General features: G+C 50.8%; 3 protein-coding genes across 3 annotated transcripts; 2 read left to right on the forward strand and 1 right to left on the reverse strand.

The window, feature by feature from the left end:
- Positions 1–8,305: 8,305 nt before the first annotated feature.
- On the reverse strand, positions 8,306–9,495 carry ATEG_08481 (uncharacterized protein; the record flags this gene model as incomplete). The annotated part of the gene is made up of 3 exons (XM_001217619.1): positions 8,306–8,542; positions 8,665–8,941; positions 9,083–9,495. 3 exons carry the CDS (start codon positions 9,493–9,495, stop codon positions 8,306–8,308), a joined length of 927 nt encoding a protein of 308 aa, XP_001217620.1.
- A 4,715-nt stretch (positions 9,496–14,210) lies between these two features.
- Positions 14,211–17,796, forward strand: ATEG_08482 (uncharacterized protein; the record flags this gene model as incomplete). The annotated part of the gene is made up of 2 exons (XM_001217620.1): positions 14,211–15,733; positions 15,945–17,796. The coding sequence occupies 2 exons, from the start codon at positions 14,211–14,213 to the stop codon at positions 17,794–17,796; spliced, it is 3,375 nt and encodes a 1,124-aa protein (XP_001217621.1).
- A 1,670-nt stretch (positions 17,797–19,466) lies between these two features.
- ATEG_08483 (uncharacterized protein) lies at positions 19,467–20,737 on the forward strand (the record flags this gene model as incomplete). Its single annotated transcript, XM_001217621.1, has 2 exons — positions 19,467–20,684; positions 20,720–20,737. The coding sequence occupies 2 exons, from the start codon at positions 19,467–19,469 to the stop codon at positions 20,735–20,737; spliced, it is 1,236 nt and encodes a 411-aa protein (XP_001217622.1).
- Positions 20,738–21,066: the final 329 nt, after the last annotated feature.

Here is a 21,066-nt window from a genome sequence, read left to right on the forward strand (position 1 = left end):
GACCGACCCGCGCATTGCATACCACTTAACTTCCAACCTGAAAGTAACCAGAGTGTTGAATTTTTTCAATGGGTTATCATGACTTTGGAAGAGAAAGTTTGCAGGAAATTTGCTAGGGACAATGGCACCTCCGAGGTACAAGCCAAGGCTGATGGGACCGTTGCCTTCCGTGATCCTGTCCTTTCCTTGCGGTAGGTAAGTAAAAGTAAGCACAGATGTCTACTACTTAGTACCTGGTGGGTAGGTATTCTTTAATGACGTATCATTGCTCGAAAGTACATTATGGGAAAAGTCAGGAGGGATACACGGTATAGAGTACGCTGAGATGTACCTTCCTGTGCCTAGGCACTTACAACAGTCCTACAGACTCAGCCTGTACAGCCTATGAACATAGGCACTAACCGTCGGCACAATATGTATATCAAGGGAGATGGTGACGCTGGTTATACACACCACAAGGGGTTCTATGTGAGTAGCGACACGAAGCTTTATCCACTGTTATTTCTCGTGGGAGGTCGGCAAACTATTCGTTCACTATTTTTGGCTAGTCCCGCCATTTGTCGAGGGTCTAAGGGTAGCCAGCCCCCACCCCACCCTACCACCCGCTTGAGAGCTCCGAGAATCTGGCCCGAAGGTTAAATTCGCGTTACAGCGGAGACTGATCTCAACCAGAACCCAATCTCTATCGCTCGGCTCCATTTGAAATCCGGCATTTAGCCCGTAAGGTACGGTCCCGTCTTGCCCAGGGGACATATTGCCGATCCCCAGGCGGCACTCCTGTCGCATCTGGCCAAGCTGATGCACGGCGGTGGGCTATGGAGGCGGAGGGTACGATGGCACCCCGGCAGGCGCTGTTTCGGCTCAACAGCGAGAATTGGCATCGCTTCTTAGAGTTTGCATCTGCTCAGGCGGCGAAACGTGCTTAGTATCCTCGGGAAGAAGGCCGTGGGAGAAGGCAGCGGGGGATACCAGGTGTGGCGGCAGATATTGTGGCAGCCGGACATCCAACTGCGCAGGGTGCAAGGCCCTCCGTGCAGACAATCCAGGGGTGCGGGAGCTCGGTGGTGGCAGTGATACCAAGAGTAAGATGGGAAGAGCATGCTATTCATGCTGCCGCTGTGCCATGCTTAGCTAGAGAAAGCGATCGTCCAGCGATTTCTGTAGCACCTGCAGCAGGCAGTGCAGCCACTGTATCATCTGTCGAGGACCTCGCGGACATTACTGGATTACACGCAGGTCAGTACGGCGATTCCGACCCCGCCGTCGGGATGGGATGAGCTGGCGGCGCAGCTGCGAAACCCTACGGCTGCAGAGCAGAAGCGGGCCCAGAGATATCTCCAGGAGCCATGTCGTCAGGAGCTCGATCAGTATCTGGACAGGGCGATTGACGGAAATCCGCGACAGAACTGCCACGATCATCACAACTATACGCTATGCCATTGGTATCAGCGGTCGGCTCTGGGTAACCTGGTGGCTTCTTCGGTTGGATTAACTTGCCGTATAACTAAACAGCATCCCCTGCCGTTTATTCCCACTGACAGCCTACATATGTATCTCGCATGCCCGGTATTGTGGTCGGAGCCTTGACATCATCTCGGCAATCACTAACTACTTACTACTCTTAGTATATTAAGAACACGGAGACTGATAGGGGAAAAAAAAAACTATCAACCTTCCATCTCCCTTGATCCTAGCCAGTTTTGGGCAGCGTCATGGAGTACGAGGGCTATTCCGACTACTGCACGTCGTAGATCGGAAAGACGATGGCATCTTCTAGGCTTCAGACATGTCTTGAACGTTAGGTTCACCGCCAGCTGCATTCTGGGACCAAAGTATCAGCATTAGGTGGTGATCGTGGAGGTTTCCTAGTACAGCTAGCCAGGCTTTTTTGCTTTTGCAGATGACGAAGGCTGCAGCTGCCAATGCCGCCATATCACTAGCGACTGATAATCTTAAGCCGCCACCCTTGAGCCTCCCGATAGCCAAATGGCCCAGAGGTACAGCATTAAATATATCTAACTTGCAGCATGAGGGGACCATCGGCGAGCGTTCCAAGATGACGACCGAGAATATGTTGTGTGTCATGAGATGGAAATGGCAGCGGTGGTAGATGTTGTTCCTTGTCTCTCCATCCGAGGAATTTCCGACTACGCAGTCGGCCACAAGAACGACGATTTCCATTCATATGCTTCGTTGTCAGCCGCAGTGTGCGCGAGGGAGCCGTTGCTATCGGTCTTGCCACAGACTGTTGCCCATTATCCTCTGACACTGGTTGGGGACCATTTGGCGCGCTACGTAACGGGCGCTGTGAGCAATCCCAATGCGTTTCTGGAAGTGAAGTCGAAAGCTGCAACGAAATCAGGATAGCTTGCTGGAGTTGCATAATCTCTTCGAGGAACTCACGAGACGGGAGCTTCCCTGGCAATGTACGAGAGGAGGTGCAGAGACTGGGGGTCTTGCAAACTCCCTCGGAGATCCAGCTGGATGATCTGAGTTTGCTCATGGAACGGCGCAGCGGCTTTGTTCCAGACCAAAACCCTGATCTCCAAAAAGAGTACAGCAGATTGAAGGCTCCACTGCAGAAGGACGCAGTGGCTATGAGGGATCTGTCCATGGTCGCTCAGAGCAGTCAACAAGTAAACTCTTTGCAAGATTGGGGACCGAATATGATATCAGAGACTTGGGTATTGCAGGAGCGGTGTTGGGACTCGCTGCCGAGCTTTGCGGGCATGCTGTGTTCCCTGGAAGTCGTGATGAATTCCCTTAAGAGCCATATTCTGGAACTCAGGGAGAGTGTATCACGCCGTTGAGGGGTTTTGTTCAGCTCTCCTCATCAGGACCATACAGCGGAGATGGAAACTTTACTGGTTTGAGTGTAACCAAATGCTTGTTTTTTTACAATGTGTTTTGCCCTCTGCTCTTGATATCGTATTCTGACATATATCTCGGACCTCAATTGCAGCTTGCTTGTTGCAGACGACTGCCGTAATATACATCGCTGAGATATAGGCGACCAAGCGCACGGTCCGGCCCGTAATATATCGTGTATCTATTATCTCTGTCCTAGGAGCTATCGGAGTCCTTCACGGCATGCAGGATTGTTCAGCCAAATGGCTCGATATAAAAAGCAAATTTGTGATACCATTGACCGAAGACCATTCATAACGTCGTATATAGAGCGGAGGTACAACGAGTAATCAACATAAATGTATTTCTATGAACAGCCGCTTACCCGTCAACGGGTGACTAATTTTCACCTTCCTTGGAGACTGAACGCAGTTAGCATCCCCATACAGTGCATGCACATTGGCGAGGTAAACGACAATAACGGCCATGGCGAGAAGTGTTCCCAGCCAAGATATGCCAAACGCCCGGATCTGCTTCTTCGCCTCCTCGTCGGTGTCCGGGTAGGGTTCGCCGGATGTCAGCCGAGTTAGTATATAGACTAATACACCAGACACAGAAAGAAGATTTAACCCACATATTGCACAATATCGTTCGTCAGCGGCCCTGTAGAAACGCCGACTTGTTCATCGTACACCAGAATCAACGACCCCATGCTCTTCCAGCTTTTGCTCCCCAAGACCCAGTCGCGCCGAGCAATACACAAATTACCGGGTTCTCTCGGACGGTCACGGTGTGGACCCGAGAATGTAAATCCAAAAAATTGCGTGTGGTGTGAGTGGATGCCACTGGAGACGGAACTGGAGCACTAGAACAACACGGCAGTTAGCAGGCGCCATGGATGGCCTACACTGAACGAATTGTTATGTTCACTTCTTGTGTCTCTTGGACGGGAGCTGGCCCCATTGCTTGGAAGCCTGTAAGGTTGATATTGCCGGAATCTAGGCTCTTGTTACAATATTGACTTGTGGATTGACTGGATTCATACGCTCATCGCGCACCTTGTCTGCGATATGTAGGCAACAAGTATAGCTATCGGTCTTTTCCTCGACCGTACATGTACTGTTCCATAAAGACGGACTTTGAGCCTCGACAATGCCTGTCGTGGCCTCCATACCGGGGTTCCCTTCCTGCCGGTCGCCTCGTCCTGCGGCTGAGAATCTAGTTAAGTATCTTGGTTAGGAGTCCACAGTAGACTCCGCTCTAGTCCCTGCATTAATCCATGCGGTGAATTGAGGCTCGGTCAAGGCTTCGTATAAGGAATCTATTCCATGTTGAATCGCATTAATTCCAACCAATGTGATGTTCGTGTTGTTGATTATAGAGCCTACATGCGTCGCTGCCCATACATTCTCCGCCCGCATACATACTGGGGCAGGAACGCGCACTTTATCCGCCACTAGCTCGGTTGGGCCGCCCACCGTAGGAAACATCCTCTGAACCGCCACCGTATCGCTCCCATCACTCTTCCGGTCTGTCGTATTTCCCATCTTTTCGCTGTATACCATAGTGTCGACTCGACACCCAGTTCATATACGCCATGCAACCAAACAAGCGTCACCTTTTTACCAAATAGTTATCTGACCCGAATATATAATAACAGTCCGGTAGGTCTGTCAAAGGGACAATGAAAGTGAAACAAAAGTACGAACTCTCCGGCCACTAGCGCTGCAATTCGTACCTCTCCAGATTGCAAATTTAATTCAAGATACTGAATGCGGTTTACCGGTATCATCCAAGGTTGACACATAGGAAGTCTTCCCCGACCAGCCTGTTTTCCTGGTAGTCCCAACAATCACTACTATTAACGTGGAATAATATTCTGCTATCAAATAATAAGCTAGTAGGAATCTTTCAATATCCTATACGCACATGACAGATCTAGTATAGAGAAACTAAAATATATTCTAACATTTGGATAATGCCTCTTTTTCGGAAGTAATCGGGCGTATTACTATATGCCCTTATTTTTATGATTTGGCCCCCGTGTCTCCAGCACTTGTTAGAGACAGGAATGCGGGGGGCCAATTGGAGACACGTGAGGCTGAAACATCCCTGTTCCAGACTTCTCTAATTTTTCGAGACCATGGCTGGAACGCCGAGCGCGGCTGTACAGAAGATCTTCCACCGATCATCATCGTCCACTTCCGAAATGGGATGCCTACACGAAAGAAGCAATTCATCAATCTCCTATTCGATCTTCATGAAAAACATCAGCCACGTCCTGTAGGCCTTTCAGACACGATGCTCTATTCTCCGGGCCACGTACAGGCCACCACAATGATAAAGACCCGAGAACTATATATCGGCTCCCCCGGGGAAATCTTGACACTATCTTTCGCCAAGGCGCAATATTTCGCCATTGAACTGGTTCGCGATAAATTAGCCGGAGTGAAGTAGCGTTCTTTGTTTTCATGCGATTTGGTCAACCTTCCTTGTTAGTAAGTCGGTACCTTTTTTTGGCTTGGTGAAGAGATGCGCAAAATACACGCTTCTAATGAAGAGCAGCCTTGAAGGCAGAAGCGCTGTGCTTGGCGGCTAGCGACTGCAGAGGGCATGACGATTCGGAGACTCTAGAGCGATTCCAGCGAGAGAACGATATATAGCTTTTGTATCTAGTTAGCGTCATCCTGCTGGACACCATTTTCCGAACACGGATATCCTATGCGTCGAATTGAACAAGGCTCGAATCGAGAGTAGTAGGCTGTGCCTTCATCACTCGGGATACCCGGCACACGCCCCAGCGACGAGGCTGAAATACATTCTTTACGAGAACGCTCCAAAAACCGAGGTAAGTGCACTTGGCCTTTCAAAAGGGGGACCACCTACCTGCAAATGACAAGTATACCAGTCCGGATTTCATAAAATGTCGTGTCAGCCAGCCAACTGCTCATTCTTCCTAGAGGGCTCTGCATTGGAACCTAATCAGGATGTTTCCGGAATTGGGGTAGGTGATCTGAATACTTCAGTGTTACAGGTGCTGATAGAACTTGCCGGCACAGCTTATATCACATTTGGGCTCCTCGTGGTGCGATATGTTGGAGGGCCCCTTTCTCACGCCTCCCATTCGAGAGCAGACATTAGTCCAATTGATGAAGCCATCTTGACCTGGATATGGAAAAAGAGGAAAGGCTTACCCTCGCTCCTGTGGTCCGCTATTTTGAAGACCGTATGCTCTCTACACTTCCGCTGTTTCATTTCAGCGCTGACGCTTTCTTCTCAAGTACATTCTGATGATGAGCGACCAACAGCCCGTAACCGGTATAGCTATCCTTATAAGTGGGTACACCCAACTCCGATGCGGTTTATCAGCCTTCTGGTTTTCCTCTACTACGCATTTATCCACTTTGACATTCCTTCGAATGTACGTGCGGAATCATGAGGGCGCTCTACGCCTGCAACTTCCGCTGATGGTTTGCCTTGTTGCCATGCTCTTTGCTGCTCTTATACCGACTGGAAACGAGGGATGCATGCGGAACTCTTCCTGGAGCGCCAGCTAGCTGCTGTTTTCCCCGAGCAGATGGCAACCCAGTGTCCTCGTTTTCAATGTCCATTTCCGGTGAGTTTGGTGGCACGTTACTTTCTGAAGTTGTCTTGGTGACAACGTTTGTCTCCCAAGTCACCAAATCCTATAGGTGGAGCAGATCCCTCACCGCATTGTGGTTAAGAAAGAAGCCAGGGGTGGGTTGGATGAACATGGTCGATCCATTCGGTCGGCATGCGCTGGCTTCTACTGGGTGGAGGCGAAAAACATGTCTACTCCTCACCCTCGTCGCCTTTGCCATTCTCATCGCGGCCAAGGCTATCCTTGGTTTGACGGACTCAATGCTCTACACCTCTGCTGTTTTGCGAAACGCTGACGATCCAGTAGTTGTCTTGGCTTTTTCTTTCACTATCCTGGGGGACTGTACGGCTTTTTGCCGCGCCTTCATCTGTAGAACGCTCTCAGCCTGAGTCTGGCCAGCCCATACTGGAAGAGAATTTCTAGAGCTTTGGGCAGTGGGTACCGGTGCTGCTGTTACTTTCACCCATTCTGAATGTGGTGGAGACTTACCTCGGTTAGTAGGGTTTCTCGCTCACGTCTTATTGCCAAAGCTAACGCGGAAACCTCATACGCTGTCGCAGAATATAAGAAGTCCGATGATCTCTCGAAGCTGCCCGATTAGTGAACTTAGCGAAGGTGCATTTAAGTCGAATGACCTTGCTCAACCCGACTCGTTGCGTATTGCTGTCCAACAAAGCTTGACACAAGATGGGTCTGAACCCCAAGCGACGCATATGCTACGAGGTCCTGAGGCGGATCCACATGCATGGCCTGGCGATGAACATGCAGTCTTGAGCCGGGTGATAAATATCCCTAATCACAACTTATACCAGAGGCCTTGGTTCAAGACAATTTATACATAGCTGCCATGCTATGTATCGTCAATGCAGCAGCAACATTACGTACAGGTACAGGGATCGAGTCAATATCCCTGTAAATAGGCGTGGCTTCTAAGCCCGTCTACTACCAACAGATGCTCTGTTTAATGTTTCTTCCCCTGATTGGCGCTGTTGGGAAACTCCAGGGAGGTTGCCCGGGCAGCCAGCCAAGTTTGAGATTGATAGGCTTTATATTGGGTGAGAAAACAAGGCATCGAGTTTGCCGGCTCGCCTATTTGTTCTGTGCTATGCTCCCAGCTTGGAACTCTGTGCTTTCTGGCTTAGCCCCGTTCATGGGCATTATTACTACGGCCATTTTCCTGTATATACCGATGATTCTCCTTTGCATCTGCTTCCTTGGGAGACCTTCATAGATATCCCATTACCAAACGTGGCTACTAGTAAGTTAACCGCGCTAGGCAGTTATTACTTAAATTTGCATCATAGTCCTGGCAGCCCTAAATCAACGGTCGAATTGGTGTGCTATATTAGACCCGGCCCTTACCCGCGGGTGACCCTCAGTGTCCACAAACAAGACAAGCAAAGAGAAAGAGTGACTCGCTCGCAATGAATAGGTTATGTAGATTTACAGGGTTTCTCTGTGAATTCGTTTGCAAGCAATATTATAACAGCGGACTAAGATTTAAGAATCAACAGACGAAATTATAAGAACATTGTAGTTTTTGTCGTATGGATGACCCAACATAGGTTGTATAGAATAAAACAGTGTGGTAATTATTGAGATCCAAGTATATAGCCCACTGTTGTGAGTCAAAGGAAGATTGGTAACATGCACCCTCATGGGTGCCGTGCTTGTGCAGTGATGCTGCACTAGGGAGAATCAACTAGGACTGGTAAAGCGACTAAAAACCTGGTGGGAGAAAAGATAGAAAGAGCACCCCTGTACGATTACTCTCTCTGTATTGGGCATGCAGGAATACTTGTCGGTCCGATTGGCTGACGGAAGGTAGTGGACCACTCAGGCCCACAGCAGCGACTGAATATTGGGAGAGTCTAGTGACGGAGGGTCGTTGCCCGGGAGGTCGTCGCCAACTTCCCCCTCGATGAGTGGCGCCACGGGGCTATTCGCGGTCGACCCGCTCGCGTATCCCTCGTCGACATCGGCCAGCTCGTCGTCCGCGCTCTGCAGCGCCCACGGCCCCGCCGTCTGCTGCGTCTGCCATATCTCCACGATCTGTAGCGCCGCGGGATCGAGCTACAGCGCCTTTTCGACCACGAAGAACCGCGCGACCTTGATCACCCGCGATAGGATGGGGGGTAGCTGTCCGCGTCGCGCCAACCGTCCACCCCACGACCCAGCACGGCCATGGCGCAGACCAGCACGCTCTCGTTCTCATGGGAGCGGCGGCGATGGTTCATCAGCTCCACGCAAAACTCTAGGCACGCCCGCTCAGACGCAGCTGCAGCGCCTCGTCGACCGCCGGGAGCTCCGGCTGCGGCTCGGGGTGCTGCACCAGCTGCCACAGCCGCGCCCACTTCTGCAGCCGCGCGGTGGTGGTACACGGGGCGTTTCCACGCCTGCTGGCCGTGCAGGTGCTGCGTGCGCGCGAAAGACGCCAGGATCTGCTGGCACGGCTGGACGTGCTTCCGCACGCTGTTCGCGTTCATGCATGCCAGCAACGGCCGGTGTGGCAGCCCGCACGCCTACGTGCGCATTGCCTCCATGCGGATCGCCGGCCCGCAATGCTGCCCCGTCCGCTAGCTCTTCCACGCCAACTGGTCAACTGTGTCGTACAGTACCTGCACCCCCTGCTCGACGGGGTCTGCCGTGTCGGGGTCGGGCACCTCGACGCTGCGCAGCAGGTCGGCCGGCGGGGTCCCCTTGAGATACTGGGCCCTCCGCATCATGCGCAGCCACGGGTTCGCGTCATAGGGATCGGTGGCCTCGACGGGGCCGTGGCCACGGGCGGCCTCCGCCCGCTCCCACGCCTGGAGGACCGCATCGACCGCCTGCTGCGCCAGGGTCTGGCGGCGGCGGCGGCGGCGGCGGCGGCGGCAACGCCCAGCCGTACGGGAAGCAGATGTGGATGTAATGCGAGCCGACGCACGACGGGAACAGCTGCTGGTAGGAGACAACCTCGTACGACCACTGCAGCTCGGTCTCCTGTGCAGCCCGGTCCCGTCCGGGCTCTGGGTGCTTGGGACCATTGATGGACGCGCTGCCAATGGGTCCGCATCACTTTCATGCTGGAAACCAGATAATGGCACGTCGTGGGATCGCGGCGGCATAAGATCCCATGTGAATAGCACAGGATGATTGGTAACGGCTCGTCCAACCTGTGGGGTTTTGCTCCGCCTGTGCATGGGCCGCGACGTCCGTCCACTGCTGGATCTCGTGGATAAGACGCGCGTTCGTCAGACAGTCAAGTTGGTGCTGTCGCTTTGTTGTGATCCAGAGGAAGATTCGTTTGGTAGTATTCACATCCGAGATACTGAGGACTTATATATACAAGATAGATACCAGATTGATTTCCAATCAATCTGCTTGTATCCAGAATAAATTTCGTATACGAAGCTCTATTCTTTACCTGGTCGAGCCTCGAATCACAACAGAAACAATAACAAATGTATTTGCATTGCTCAAGAGACAGTATTCTACCTTCCAGTAGGCTGCCCAAAACTCAGAGGCCTGTGACAAGAATTATAGAGAAAAAGCTGAGGCGTATTCAGGAATATTTCAAGTACACTAGGAGAATCATAAAGTATAGAAGATAAGCTACAAGACAGTAGACAAGATAGTAATGCCCTAGAGTCCTATATTAGACTTTGCTGGAACGTCCTAGAGATTTTGAAGTTGCGCGGCAGGGAGGCCGCAGAACAGAATACCAGGCAATTATGCCAACACAGGCTCTGTGAGGCTCAAACATCATTAGGAAAGTAATGGTTCAATGTATAAGGAGAATATATAGATAGGTGGTCAGGTCAGATAGGCGGTCAGGTCAGGCAGGTGTAGACATCTTCAGAGCCCGACAGTGGGCTCAACCCTTGGGTCCAAAGCCCGACCCGACGTGGGCCCGTGGCTCAACTTTTAGGCCCAAGCCCGACCATTCGGCCCATGTCGGCCCCCCGATGGGTCCCCGATGGGTCCCCGACAAAGCCCATTGTTGCATAAAAGTCTGGTCTTGGTGTTCATAAAGGGGCTTAATAATCTAATTAAATAAATAAATAACGGTTTTTTGCGTCCGTTCTGGTTCTCCTCATAAGAATGCTGTAACTGATCACCTAGAAATTGGAAAATGTAGGAAACCACTCCGAAATAAGAATAATAATCCCTTGTTCTTTATTATTTACTACAGAGAAAAAAATACTTTCTACAGTTTCAAGCGCTCGTTGTTGAGAGAAGAATTGTTCTTCCATGGAGGATAATATATCCTCTACATAAGCAATTATATACCGCACAGCCGCCCACTAATGACCTTCTATACCGCAGACAACTTCTTTCCAAATCTCGATTAAGGCCGGATATTTTTTAGTATACCCTCTTGCCTCATATATGACTGAATTACATCTATTTTATCGTCTGGACAGAAATGTTATGATCTGCGTTGTACTTAGGCTGTGACCCCCTGGGTCCTGGACTGTTGGTTAATATTTTATGAGGTCTCTAGGGCCGAATGGGCTGGAAATGGGCTTCTGTGGTCTATTAACGGGCCATCCATGGGCCCTTTGGGGGGTTGGGCGGCGGCGATGGGGAGGAAACGGACAAGCACGACGCCAACTTCATCAACATGCACGGCAACAGCTACAACAACCCCCGTCGCCATCTTCGCTACGCCAGGCACAAGTGCTGCCAAGTTCAATGCACTTGTGGACACGCTGCCCAATGACCCTCAGGGTCTCATACTCACACAGTCCTGGCAGCCAAATGTGAGCTCTCCTTTCCCTGCGTTCCCAATCTAGATAAAAGATAAGTATAATATTAACTTACTTGACAACAGTTCTTATCCACTGGATACATGGATAGGTGTCCCATCGAGAAGCTGGACGACAATGCTCTGGTCGCGGACTGGACTATTGCGCGGGGCTCTCAGCCTGTATTTGAATTCCAAAATTCAGGGGTCTGTCAAACCCTGGGATCCGTCTAAGCTGCGCAACCAGCTAGTGTAGTAGTTCAAGCACGAGGGTGACTAGAATCCACTAGTCCGAAGAGGTAACGATACTTATCCTGGGAGCGGGGCGACTCCTGAGAACAACGTCAAGGTTCTGGAGAACTAACACAATGGTCCTAAGACCCAAGCAGCAAAGATAGAAGCAAGGCCCGGATACGTATATCCGCTTGTGATAGAGTATGGACGAATCGTACTAGCAGTGACAACGATATGGTTATCAATGACAGTTGTATTGAACGCGAAGAACTAATCTAAGTACATGGTAATGAATGTCCTTATATCCCTTTGCTCCAGTGGTGGTAGATGTGGTAGCTCGATATGATGATAGCTTGATAGCACTTGGTCGAGCGTTGCGATGTTGCTATCGTGCGATCGTGCTATCACTTGGTCACGTGTTGTGCCTGATTGGGTGGTTTGGTGGTTCCCAGAAAATCAAGTACGTACAGGTACATATAGACTTGATTTTCTCGTGGCTTGCTCGATCGGGTTTAGTGCTCACGTCTTGATCGCTGAGCCGCGGGCTGAGCAGCGGGCAAGTTGCGGGCATCTCTTTGTTGCGGGGTTCGGTTGGTTGTCGTTGCCCGATGGTTCTGCCTGGCGTGGCCGCCCTCAACTAGTTGACTGACAAGGGTGTCGTAACATATATCTATCCGTGTGAATCCGGCTCTCTGTATCAAAATAGACATATACTTACACGCTTTGGCTGGGTTATAGTTAAGGCTGCGCGTCCCGATAGAAGGAATAAAAATGAGACGGACCTAGGTTGAACTCGTAAGCGGACTTGGATGAGTGTCACAGGTAGGTTATTATGTCTACTACGCTACTCGTTTCCCCAGGCGTTTGCGAAAAGCTGGAGGGTAAACTTTGAGGTAACGTAAGTAGCAAGTGTATGTTCTGTCATTATCTGAAGCTGCTGGTTGTTTTCAATGAAGAGCATGAATCGTCTGCACACTTGCACTTCTAGCCTGTAGCTAAACCAACGGTACACATGAGGGCAGGTAAAGCATACACGTTGTAATTATTACAGCTGCGTATGGTACAACTCTGGCAGGATATTTGGCTACTCTGGGTAGCTAGAAACTTTGGCAGGGACGTGATAAGCAGCAAGTCAGGAGGAAATTTCGAGGGTTATACCAAGCGCGCCCACGTTGTGATGAGAGTCGTCAAGACTCCGGAAGCAAATGGAGCGTATCATGGGATGTTGGCGTGGCAATACTCTGCATGCTCTGGTAGGATGTTAGCTGCATTAGATGCGATATTGGAGCAATCATGACCTGCTTGCTTGCATATGAAGCCCTAGAACCCTAACCTACAACAGCACTTTACCGAAAGAGGTAACTCAAAAAGCCAATCAGAAGAGCGCGTGGAAGGAAGTTCTCTACAGCAAAACACCATAAGTCTTTTGCGTACGCTCTCGCAGGCTCGTTCACTGGGGGACGCGCGCTGCGGCACGCTGTAAGCCCTGAAACGTTGTGTCGCGTGGCATTTGTGAAAAAGTGGGCGGAAGCTGTGGCAATATTAAGCACTATGTATATCATATGAAGCAAAGCGAGCCAATCAGAGCGATAGAGACCAGGTGGCCAGTGTTTTCGCTTGTAGATCACGCAATCTCTCCATCTCCATGAGCAGATCGGGGTTGGGTGAAAAGCGAAGATTGTCAGAGGTGATCGCTTGGAGTAAGTGAAGGCCTAGAAAAGATTTCAACCTAAAGCTGAACATAAAGGGAGCAGTACTTTCGATGGAAATCTTGACCTGGTCAAGTGGCGAGCAGGCGTTCGTAAGCATCACAGTTGGCATGTCTCGATCATAGAAAACAAGGCTAGGAAATGGAATCTGTGCAGTCTGATCTGGCTGGAGGAGCAAGTCGTGAGCTTGTGGTCGAAGATTTGTGGGATACGTGGACCTTGGCGACGTGACGGAAGAGAATATATAAAGTCAAATGATATTCTCAGAGAGGAAATCGGGGGGAGACAACGAGGATTATAAGAGCATATAGCAATGCAGAGGGAAAGAAAAGCCAACAGCATGAGATAAGAAAAGCGCAAACACAAACGCAAACCGGTAGGCAATAATATCGGAAGAAACAAAGTGAGGTTGAGAGGGCTATATTGGGCATGAGTATTGGAGGGGAAGTGGGGAGGACATGAAGGCAGTGATGCTGCAGAATATACGAAGCCATGCAGGCAGGCAACCTATTAAAAGAGGTGTTGAAAGAAGTGCGTCGCAAAAGCATGCAAGTAACAGAAGAGCAGGAGTAGCGAATAAGGATAGCATGTAGGGCGGGCAGATGAGTGCAAGAAAGTATACGAGCACGAAAGGCCAATGGACTAGTAGCGAGCCCGTCAGAGCCTAACCGAAGATGGCAACATGTCAGCGTGCAATCAAACAAGGGGTGGAAAGAAGAGACAGCGAATAAGAAGAGGGCAGAAAAGAAGATGGCGAATAAGGAAGCAGAATTTGGCTAACAGCAACATCAAAGATAAGGTTTTTTTAAACAAGGGTAGACCCTGCGCACGAAGGTAAACCCTTCCTCTCACTTCGTTCGTTTCAGGGCATTTCACATGATGTTGGTCAAACCTTTGAATGATGGACTGTATTTTAAGCGAGAGTGTTGTACGCGTGTTGTCTCCCCCCCCTTCCTTGACTGTCCATCTTCCCAGCCAAAAGGCTTCCCATCGACTCTTGACTCCAATATCCCAGAGTCCGCTTTTCGATCGGGATCGGCTATCATTAAACGCTCGCTGCCTATTAACAATGAGACTCATAAGACGACTTGTCCACCGGTCCCGGTCAGGATCCAGGGACGGTTCTGACCATTCCGAAACGTCCTCTCCAGCCCGTCCCCAGGGCGGTCTAAGTGCCACAAACACGAACGAGCCGACAAGTCCGGGAATTTCTCTTCATGATGCAGCCACCGAGGGATTGACAGAGACCGTTCGCTGGCTCCTTGATCGGGGCGTTCCCGTGGACCACACTGATGACAAAAACGCAACAGCCTTGCACCTAGCCATCAAAGAAGGTCATGTCGATACTGTACGACTTCTTTTGGCTCGCAACGCCGATATTGAGAGCCCATATGGCCCCATACAATCAAAGCCCGTGCACATGGCAGCAACGACGCTGAATCCAGCTCTGATGGAAGCTGTACTGGAATATAAGCCGAGCCTGGAATCAAGATGCAATGGGCTGACGGCACTGTACATTGCCATCGCCGCGGGGAATGAGGACGTGGTTAGGCTACTTCTGGAAGCGGGTGCAGATGCAAAGGCCAGGACCACCTGTGAGGTTGGCACAGGAGAGTCCGTCCTGCACATGGCAGTCGGATGGTTTCACAACTCAATGCTCGCCCTCCTTATTCGCTATGGGGCCGATGTAAATGTTGCAGGTACAAATCCAATCGGGCAAACGGCCTTGCACATTGCAGCTGAATACGGAAACACGGAAGCCATCACTGAGCTCATCAAATATGGCACCAACATTAATGCAAAGTTTCCCGACGGCCAGACTGCCTTGGAGGTTGCAGCGCAGAAAGGTCAGATTGAGGCAGTCTCGGTCTTAATTGACCATGGTATGGATCCGCTGGCAAAGTTCGATGGAAAGCAGAATGCCATATACATGTCAGTCATCCACGGCAAAAAGGAAATGGTTGAGTGGTTTCTAGACCGATACACGGATCGCATGGATCACATGACGAAGCTCAATCTTGCCATTGCGGCCGCTGGCACAAATCGCATCAAGATCCTCGAGATGCTTGATAAAAGGGGATACCCCATCATTGAAGTCGATGACCATGGTATAACTGGGTTGTTTCTGGCTCTCCACTTCAAGCACTATGATGCCGTGGTTTACTTGTTAAGACGAGGGGCGGATCCAGAGCCTCAGATCCCGAAAGACCCAAATTCATGGGTATCCAAGGATCCTGACCTGCAGAAAGGCCACGACCTGCTCCGTAGTGCGAAGAGTCAACGCGGCTCGCAGCCCAACTCGGAACTGTTCCCGGAATGGCGATACAAGGAGGAGGAGGACACTTCTGCCTCATTCCAGGCGAGGCTCATGGCTGGTGCAACCAGCGTGAATGCGACCCGGAAAGTTCAGGCAAGCCAAGAGCCTCCAGGCATTTTTGCCTGCAGAGTGTGCCATGATTTGGACTTTCGAAGAGGGATGCCACGGGATGCAGAGCTGGTGTACTTTATTGGCATGGCGCAGATAGAGTCAGCTGTCAATAGCTGCCGCGGCTGTCGCTTCCTGCTCGATTGCCTATCCCAGATCCGCGCAGCGTATGGTGAAGGGGTCTGGCGCAATATGTCGGGCAATTTCTTGGTCCTTACTTCGCGAGCACAGGGGGCGCCACTTCTCGTCCATTTTCACAACGGAGTACCGATAGGGACTCCATCAAGGCGAATCGAAATATATGTGAATGAGGGTAATACTTTACCCTACAATGGCAGAAGTGAACTGCAACGTTAACCCATATTTGTTAGGGAGCAGCGCGACGTGGCCTGTGGTTGGCACTGGCAGAGATGTATCGGTACAGGGCTGGACTGATGCTCGTGTCAGCATTACCAAAGGCCTTCTCCAAAAATGTACCACCAATCATACTCAATGTCACTTTACAGTTGGGAAATTACCTACTAGAGTGATACGAATTCCGTCGGCGGGTGAACCACACCTCTACGTAAGTAAAGGCGAGAGGGCCAGGTACATAACCCTCAGTCATTGCTGGGGCGGTGTCAGTCCGTTGACCACGACGACCGTAATTCTTTCGAAGCGGCTCCGAGAGATTCCCTTTAAAGTTCTCCCCAAAACTTTTCAGGATGCTGTCACCATCACACGCAGTCTGGGTGTCGAGTATCTCTGGATAGACGCGCTTTGCATCATCCAGGATGATAGAGATGATTGGGCTCGAGAGGCTGCGAGGATGAAGGGCGTCTATGCCGACTGCTATGCGATGATATCTGCAAACCGCTCAGCCGATCCAAATGGCGGGTGTTTTGGCTCGGGCATCGACAAGCAGAGCCTCAGCTATGCGGTGCACTCTCTAGGGCCGGGTCTCAGTAAAGTCAAGGCCTTTGTTCGACTTACCAACCTGCGCGACGCATTCCACGCAGAAGTCGGCCATATAATCGGAGACCACACCGATCCATCAGCAAACGGCCAATCGCGGACGACTTTGAACAAGCGCGGGTGGTGCTTTCAGGAGAGAGTGCTTGCTCCACGCATCCTGCATCTGGGGCCTTCGGAACTCGCCTGGGAATGTCCTGAGACAGTGGCCTGTGAGTGCAAGTGTATAATTACGCACCATGACAGGGAGTCGAGATTCAAGGCGTTGTTTGTCGATCGCATCCTGCGCGACGCCCAGCGGCAGAAAGCCTACCATTCTCCCCAGGTGGACATACTGCTGTGGATGAACTTTGTGGAAGAGTTTACCCGGAGAGAGCTGACATACAGTACCGATATCCTGCATGCGCTCTCGGGCCTTGCTGAGTATATGGGTGCCGTTGTGCAAACCGACTATCTATGCGGTCTCTGGAAGAAGAACTTGGCTGAGTTTTTGCTTTGGCACGTAGACGTTCCCAGATCGGACGACATGAATTACGAGTTTCTAAAGGCGCCGCGGCCATTTAGATCGACACCTTTGAGACGGACGCGCGCGCCTGGTACGCGAGCCAGGCGCCACACGACATACTACGCTCCTTCGTGGTCTTGGGCGTCAGTCATTGGACCCATTTCCTTCCGAATAGGGCGATTGGACATGAAAAAAGAGGACCAGGTCTCCCATGTGCGCAAGGACGGCATGCTGGAAGCGAAGATGGCCAGAAAATCTCTCCTTGGTCGCGTCGATGCGAGCTGCACCGCCGACCCCTTGAACCGTTATGGCCCCCCCAAGGTTACGGCATCTCTGACGGTACGCGGTCTGACGGTTTCAGCTATGTGGCTGGGAAAACGAGATCCCACGGATCCTCTTCACGGATACAAGAGCGAGCAGATTCTGACCTATGGCGCCGTGTCTTCTGATCCCGGCCCTTTGACAGCTGATTTCTGGCCGGACCACCTTGACTATGAAACATTAGGTATTTCTGTCGGCGATGAATTTCTGCTGCTGGCGACCATTCTTGATACCGAGGGCGTGGTTCCACAAAAAACCGACAGAGCAATATGGGGCGTCAGGGAAGCCACTGTGACAGGACTTGTACTTGCTTTGGGTGCAGTATTTCCGCTGCGTCGTCCGTTGGACGACCAGGCTGCTGAGCGACCTGTTTATCGACGGGTTGGCCTGTTTTCGGTGAACGCGGATGATTGGAATCGTGTTCAGTGCACGCAGACAGTCATTATTATATAGCTGTATACACGATTTCAAAACCTGTTCAGTCTAACTATATTCTGTCTCGTCATTGGGGGTATGTGGTTATCGGGTTTTCTCTAAAATTTACTAATTCAATCACTCAGCAGCCAATCGACAGCACTGAGCGTCTACATGTTCTGTGATCAAACACCGTCCCGACAACAGCCACAGGACAGTTACAGGGCAGTGCAGAATTACATGGTGACTGACGCTCTGAGCGAACATGGGTCCGTGTTTACATAAGCTATTCCCTCTCTGTGGGAATTGATAGGGACACCCCAAATTAACTACTATGCAGCCAACCCGTCTAGCGCCTTGGCAGCGGAGTCCAAAATGAATTCCGGCGTGTTCAGTGGTGAACTTGACAGTGGGGTCTTCGTGTTCTCTCTTGTTATATGAGAATCCAGCCATGAGGGGGGTGCTTCAGCTCCGCCTCAATACACCCTCGTTCCCCCTTGTATCTTTCTGTCTCTCTGCCTCAAGCTTACGAGTTTTTCCCCGAGACCCATACACAGTCGTCGCTCTTTCTGAGTTCAAATGGTAGAGTCGCTCAAGCTGCCTATGGTCGTCCAGATGGAATTAACAGGCGGATATAGGAATTCTTAAATGTCCTCTACCCTACGAACGGGAACGACCAGCAGTCCCATATAGAGTATACTCATCTATTCCGTTTACCGTGTCCACAGTATATGTTGGAACTAATCCGTGTTCATGATTAGCATTGTTTTTGTTCATGGCCTTAACCCGAGAGGGGCAGCGCAACATGCCATGCAAACCTGGTCAAATGAAGCTGGAGTCTGTTGGCCTGAGAGCTGGCTTCCGGATGATATTCCCAACGCGAGGATACTCCTTTTCGGGTATAATGCAAACACTTTCCTTAATGTGGCCGAGGCAACCGTTAGGAACCATGCAAACACACTGCTTGACAGGCTTGATGGAGTGAGGTCCCAAGAGGTGAGACGATGGGCAAGATGCAAGGGTGAATGGTGCATCTTGGGATTGACCAAAGATCGCAGTACCAGCGAAATCGCCCTATTATATTCATCTGTCACTCGCTGGGAGGACTCGTAGTCAAGCAGGTAAGGTTGCGAATCTGGTAGGATGGAGTATCGACCTATAGCTGACGATTTGTGTAGGCTCTTGTCACGGCTATAGTGTTGGATGACTTGTACGGACATATTCGCCGAGCGACATACGGGATTATTTTCTTCGCAACGCCTCACCAGGGCGGAAATATGGTCAGCACTGCCAGGGTGGTGGCAGGCGTAGTCAGCTTCTGCACCGGGGAGAGAAGCAGCAGCCTTTTGCCTGCCCTGGAGCGCAACTCGCTTTTGACAGAAGCAACCACAGACGATTTTCGAACCCAGCTTGGGAACTACAGGGTCATTAGTTTCTTTGAAATGCGACCGACAAGGCTAATGCGGAGGAAATTCCTTCCGATGGTACAGAACAGAGTACGTGTCTTGCTATTCTAACAGTCCGGACCTATTTCTAAGTGTTATATCTAGTTGATAGTCGACCGAACATCAGCGAAGCTCGGCTCCCCAACCGAGTTGGTACTTGGCATTGACGCAGACCATTCCGGTATATGCAAATTCTCTAGTCGTGATAGTGCAAACTTCAGGTTGGTAGTGCGCCACATTCAGTCCTTAGCCGAAAAAGCAACCATGAGGTCTGCAGGTCTTCCAGCAACGGGCACGCCAGACCCAGCTAGCCAGCAGATTCCTAATCAGCATGTGTTAGACAGGGCTGACAGGGACCAAAATTCACGCGATCCATCCTCTCTCGGAAGCATTCGAATTCTGGGAGATCTCAGGAGAGATGAGGGCAGAGTCTCGGAAGCAGAAGACCTTTTCCGAAGAGCATTGGATATTTGCGAGGTTTCCTTTGGTCCGAATGATCCAGAAACCAGGAGAGCTCTCCTAGACCTAGCTTGGGTTCTAGAGACAGAGGCCAAATATTCAGAAGCAGAGAACCTCTGCCGAAAGGCACTTGCCGCAGAAGAAGCCGTACCGGATTCAGTTAACCAGAAAATACTATTGGACACCATTGGAATCCTGGCACTGCTCCTCTGGAGACAGGAGAAGTACGCAGAGGCTGAAACGATGAACAGACGGGCAGTAGAAATTAGTAAGGTTCTTCATGGGCCTGAAAGCTCAGCGACCTTACATTACTATTCAACCTTGTCAAGGGTGCTTGAAGATTCTCAGAGATTTCAAGAGGAAGAAACGATTTTGAGGCAAGCCAGAGATATCACAGAGAGGCAACATGGACCAGAACTGCCGGACCCCCTGCAATGGACGAGAAGACTTGCGAGAAATCTTCGGATGCAGGGTCGATATGCTGAGGCGATGGATCTTTATGGGACACTAATAGGTCCTAGAACAAGCGCAATCAGCCCCGATCAAGAAATAGAGACCCTGCACATTCAGAATGGAATTGCCCAAGTACACCAGGGCCAGGGCCGGCATAGCGAGGCGACCGAGTTGTGGAGTCAAGTGTTGTCGGAAAAGACTCGACTACTTGGGCCAGAACATCCCTCTACCTTGGAGACCCTCACTGACTTGGCATCGTCTTTGGTGCATCAAGGGGAATACATAAGGGCAGAAGAGCTCCATCGCCGTGCGTTAGATGCAAGTTATAGAGTTCTTGGGGCCGATAACGAAGCAACGCTTGTGCGTGCATACTACCTCGCTGGAGTCTTGCGACACCAAAATAGGTACACCGAGGCTGAAACGATGTACCGACGAGCCTTGGAGACGAGCCGCAGGATATTGGGATCTAGGCATCAGTTTACGGTAAACTGTGTCAATTTTCTTGCGCAAATGCTCCGAAGACAGGGAAACAATGCAGAAGCAGGAGAAATTCTACGCCAGCTTATTCTAGTAAGTCTCGAATACACGGCTTACACCTACTATAGGGGAATTTTGCAAATTAATTCGAGGACAGGCCTAGCGCGGCGTAAACCCATGATGGATTGGAGTCGGGAAACGAGCTGATTCAGTCTAATTGCACCTTCTGCTGTAGCCAAAGACAATACGGTCCGATTCTGCGATGCTCCTAACGCCGCGTGATCCACCTACTGTCCCTCCCCTAGTGTTCTCTTTTGCGGCGCGTGAGTTCGAAATCTCCGAGACGCTTCTGCAAAGTCCAGTACAGCCCCGAGGGTGCTGCTGTTGAGTCTGATCATCATGAAGACGTCGGCATCGCAGCCCCGATAATACTCGAAGGACTTTCGGAGGAGACCGTTCCTTCAGCGAGCCTGTT

This window comes from Aspergillus terreus, genomic scaffold (genome assembly GCF_000149615.1).
Source record: "Aspergillus terreus NIH2624 scaffold_12 genomic scaffold, whole genome shotgun sequence".
Classification (NCBI taxonomy): domain Eukaryota; kingdom Fungi; phylum Ascomycota; class Eurotiomycetes; order Eurotiales; family Aspergillaceae; genus Aspergillus; species Aspergillus terreus.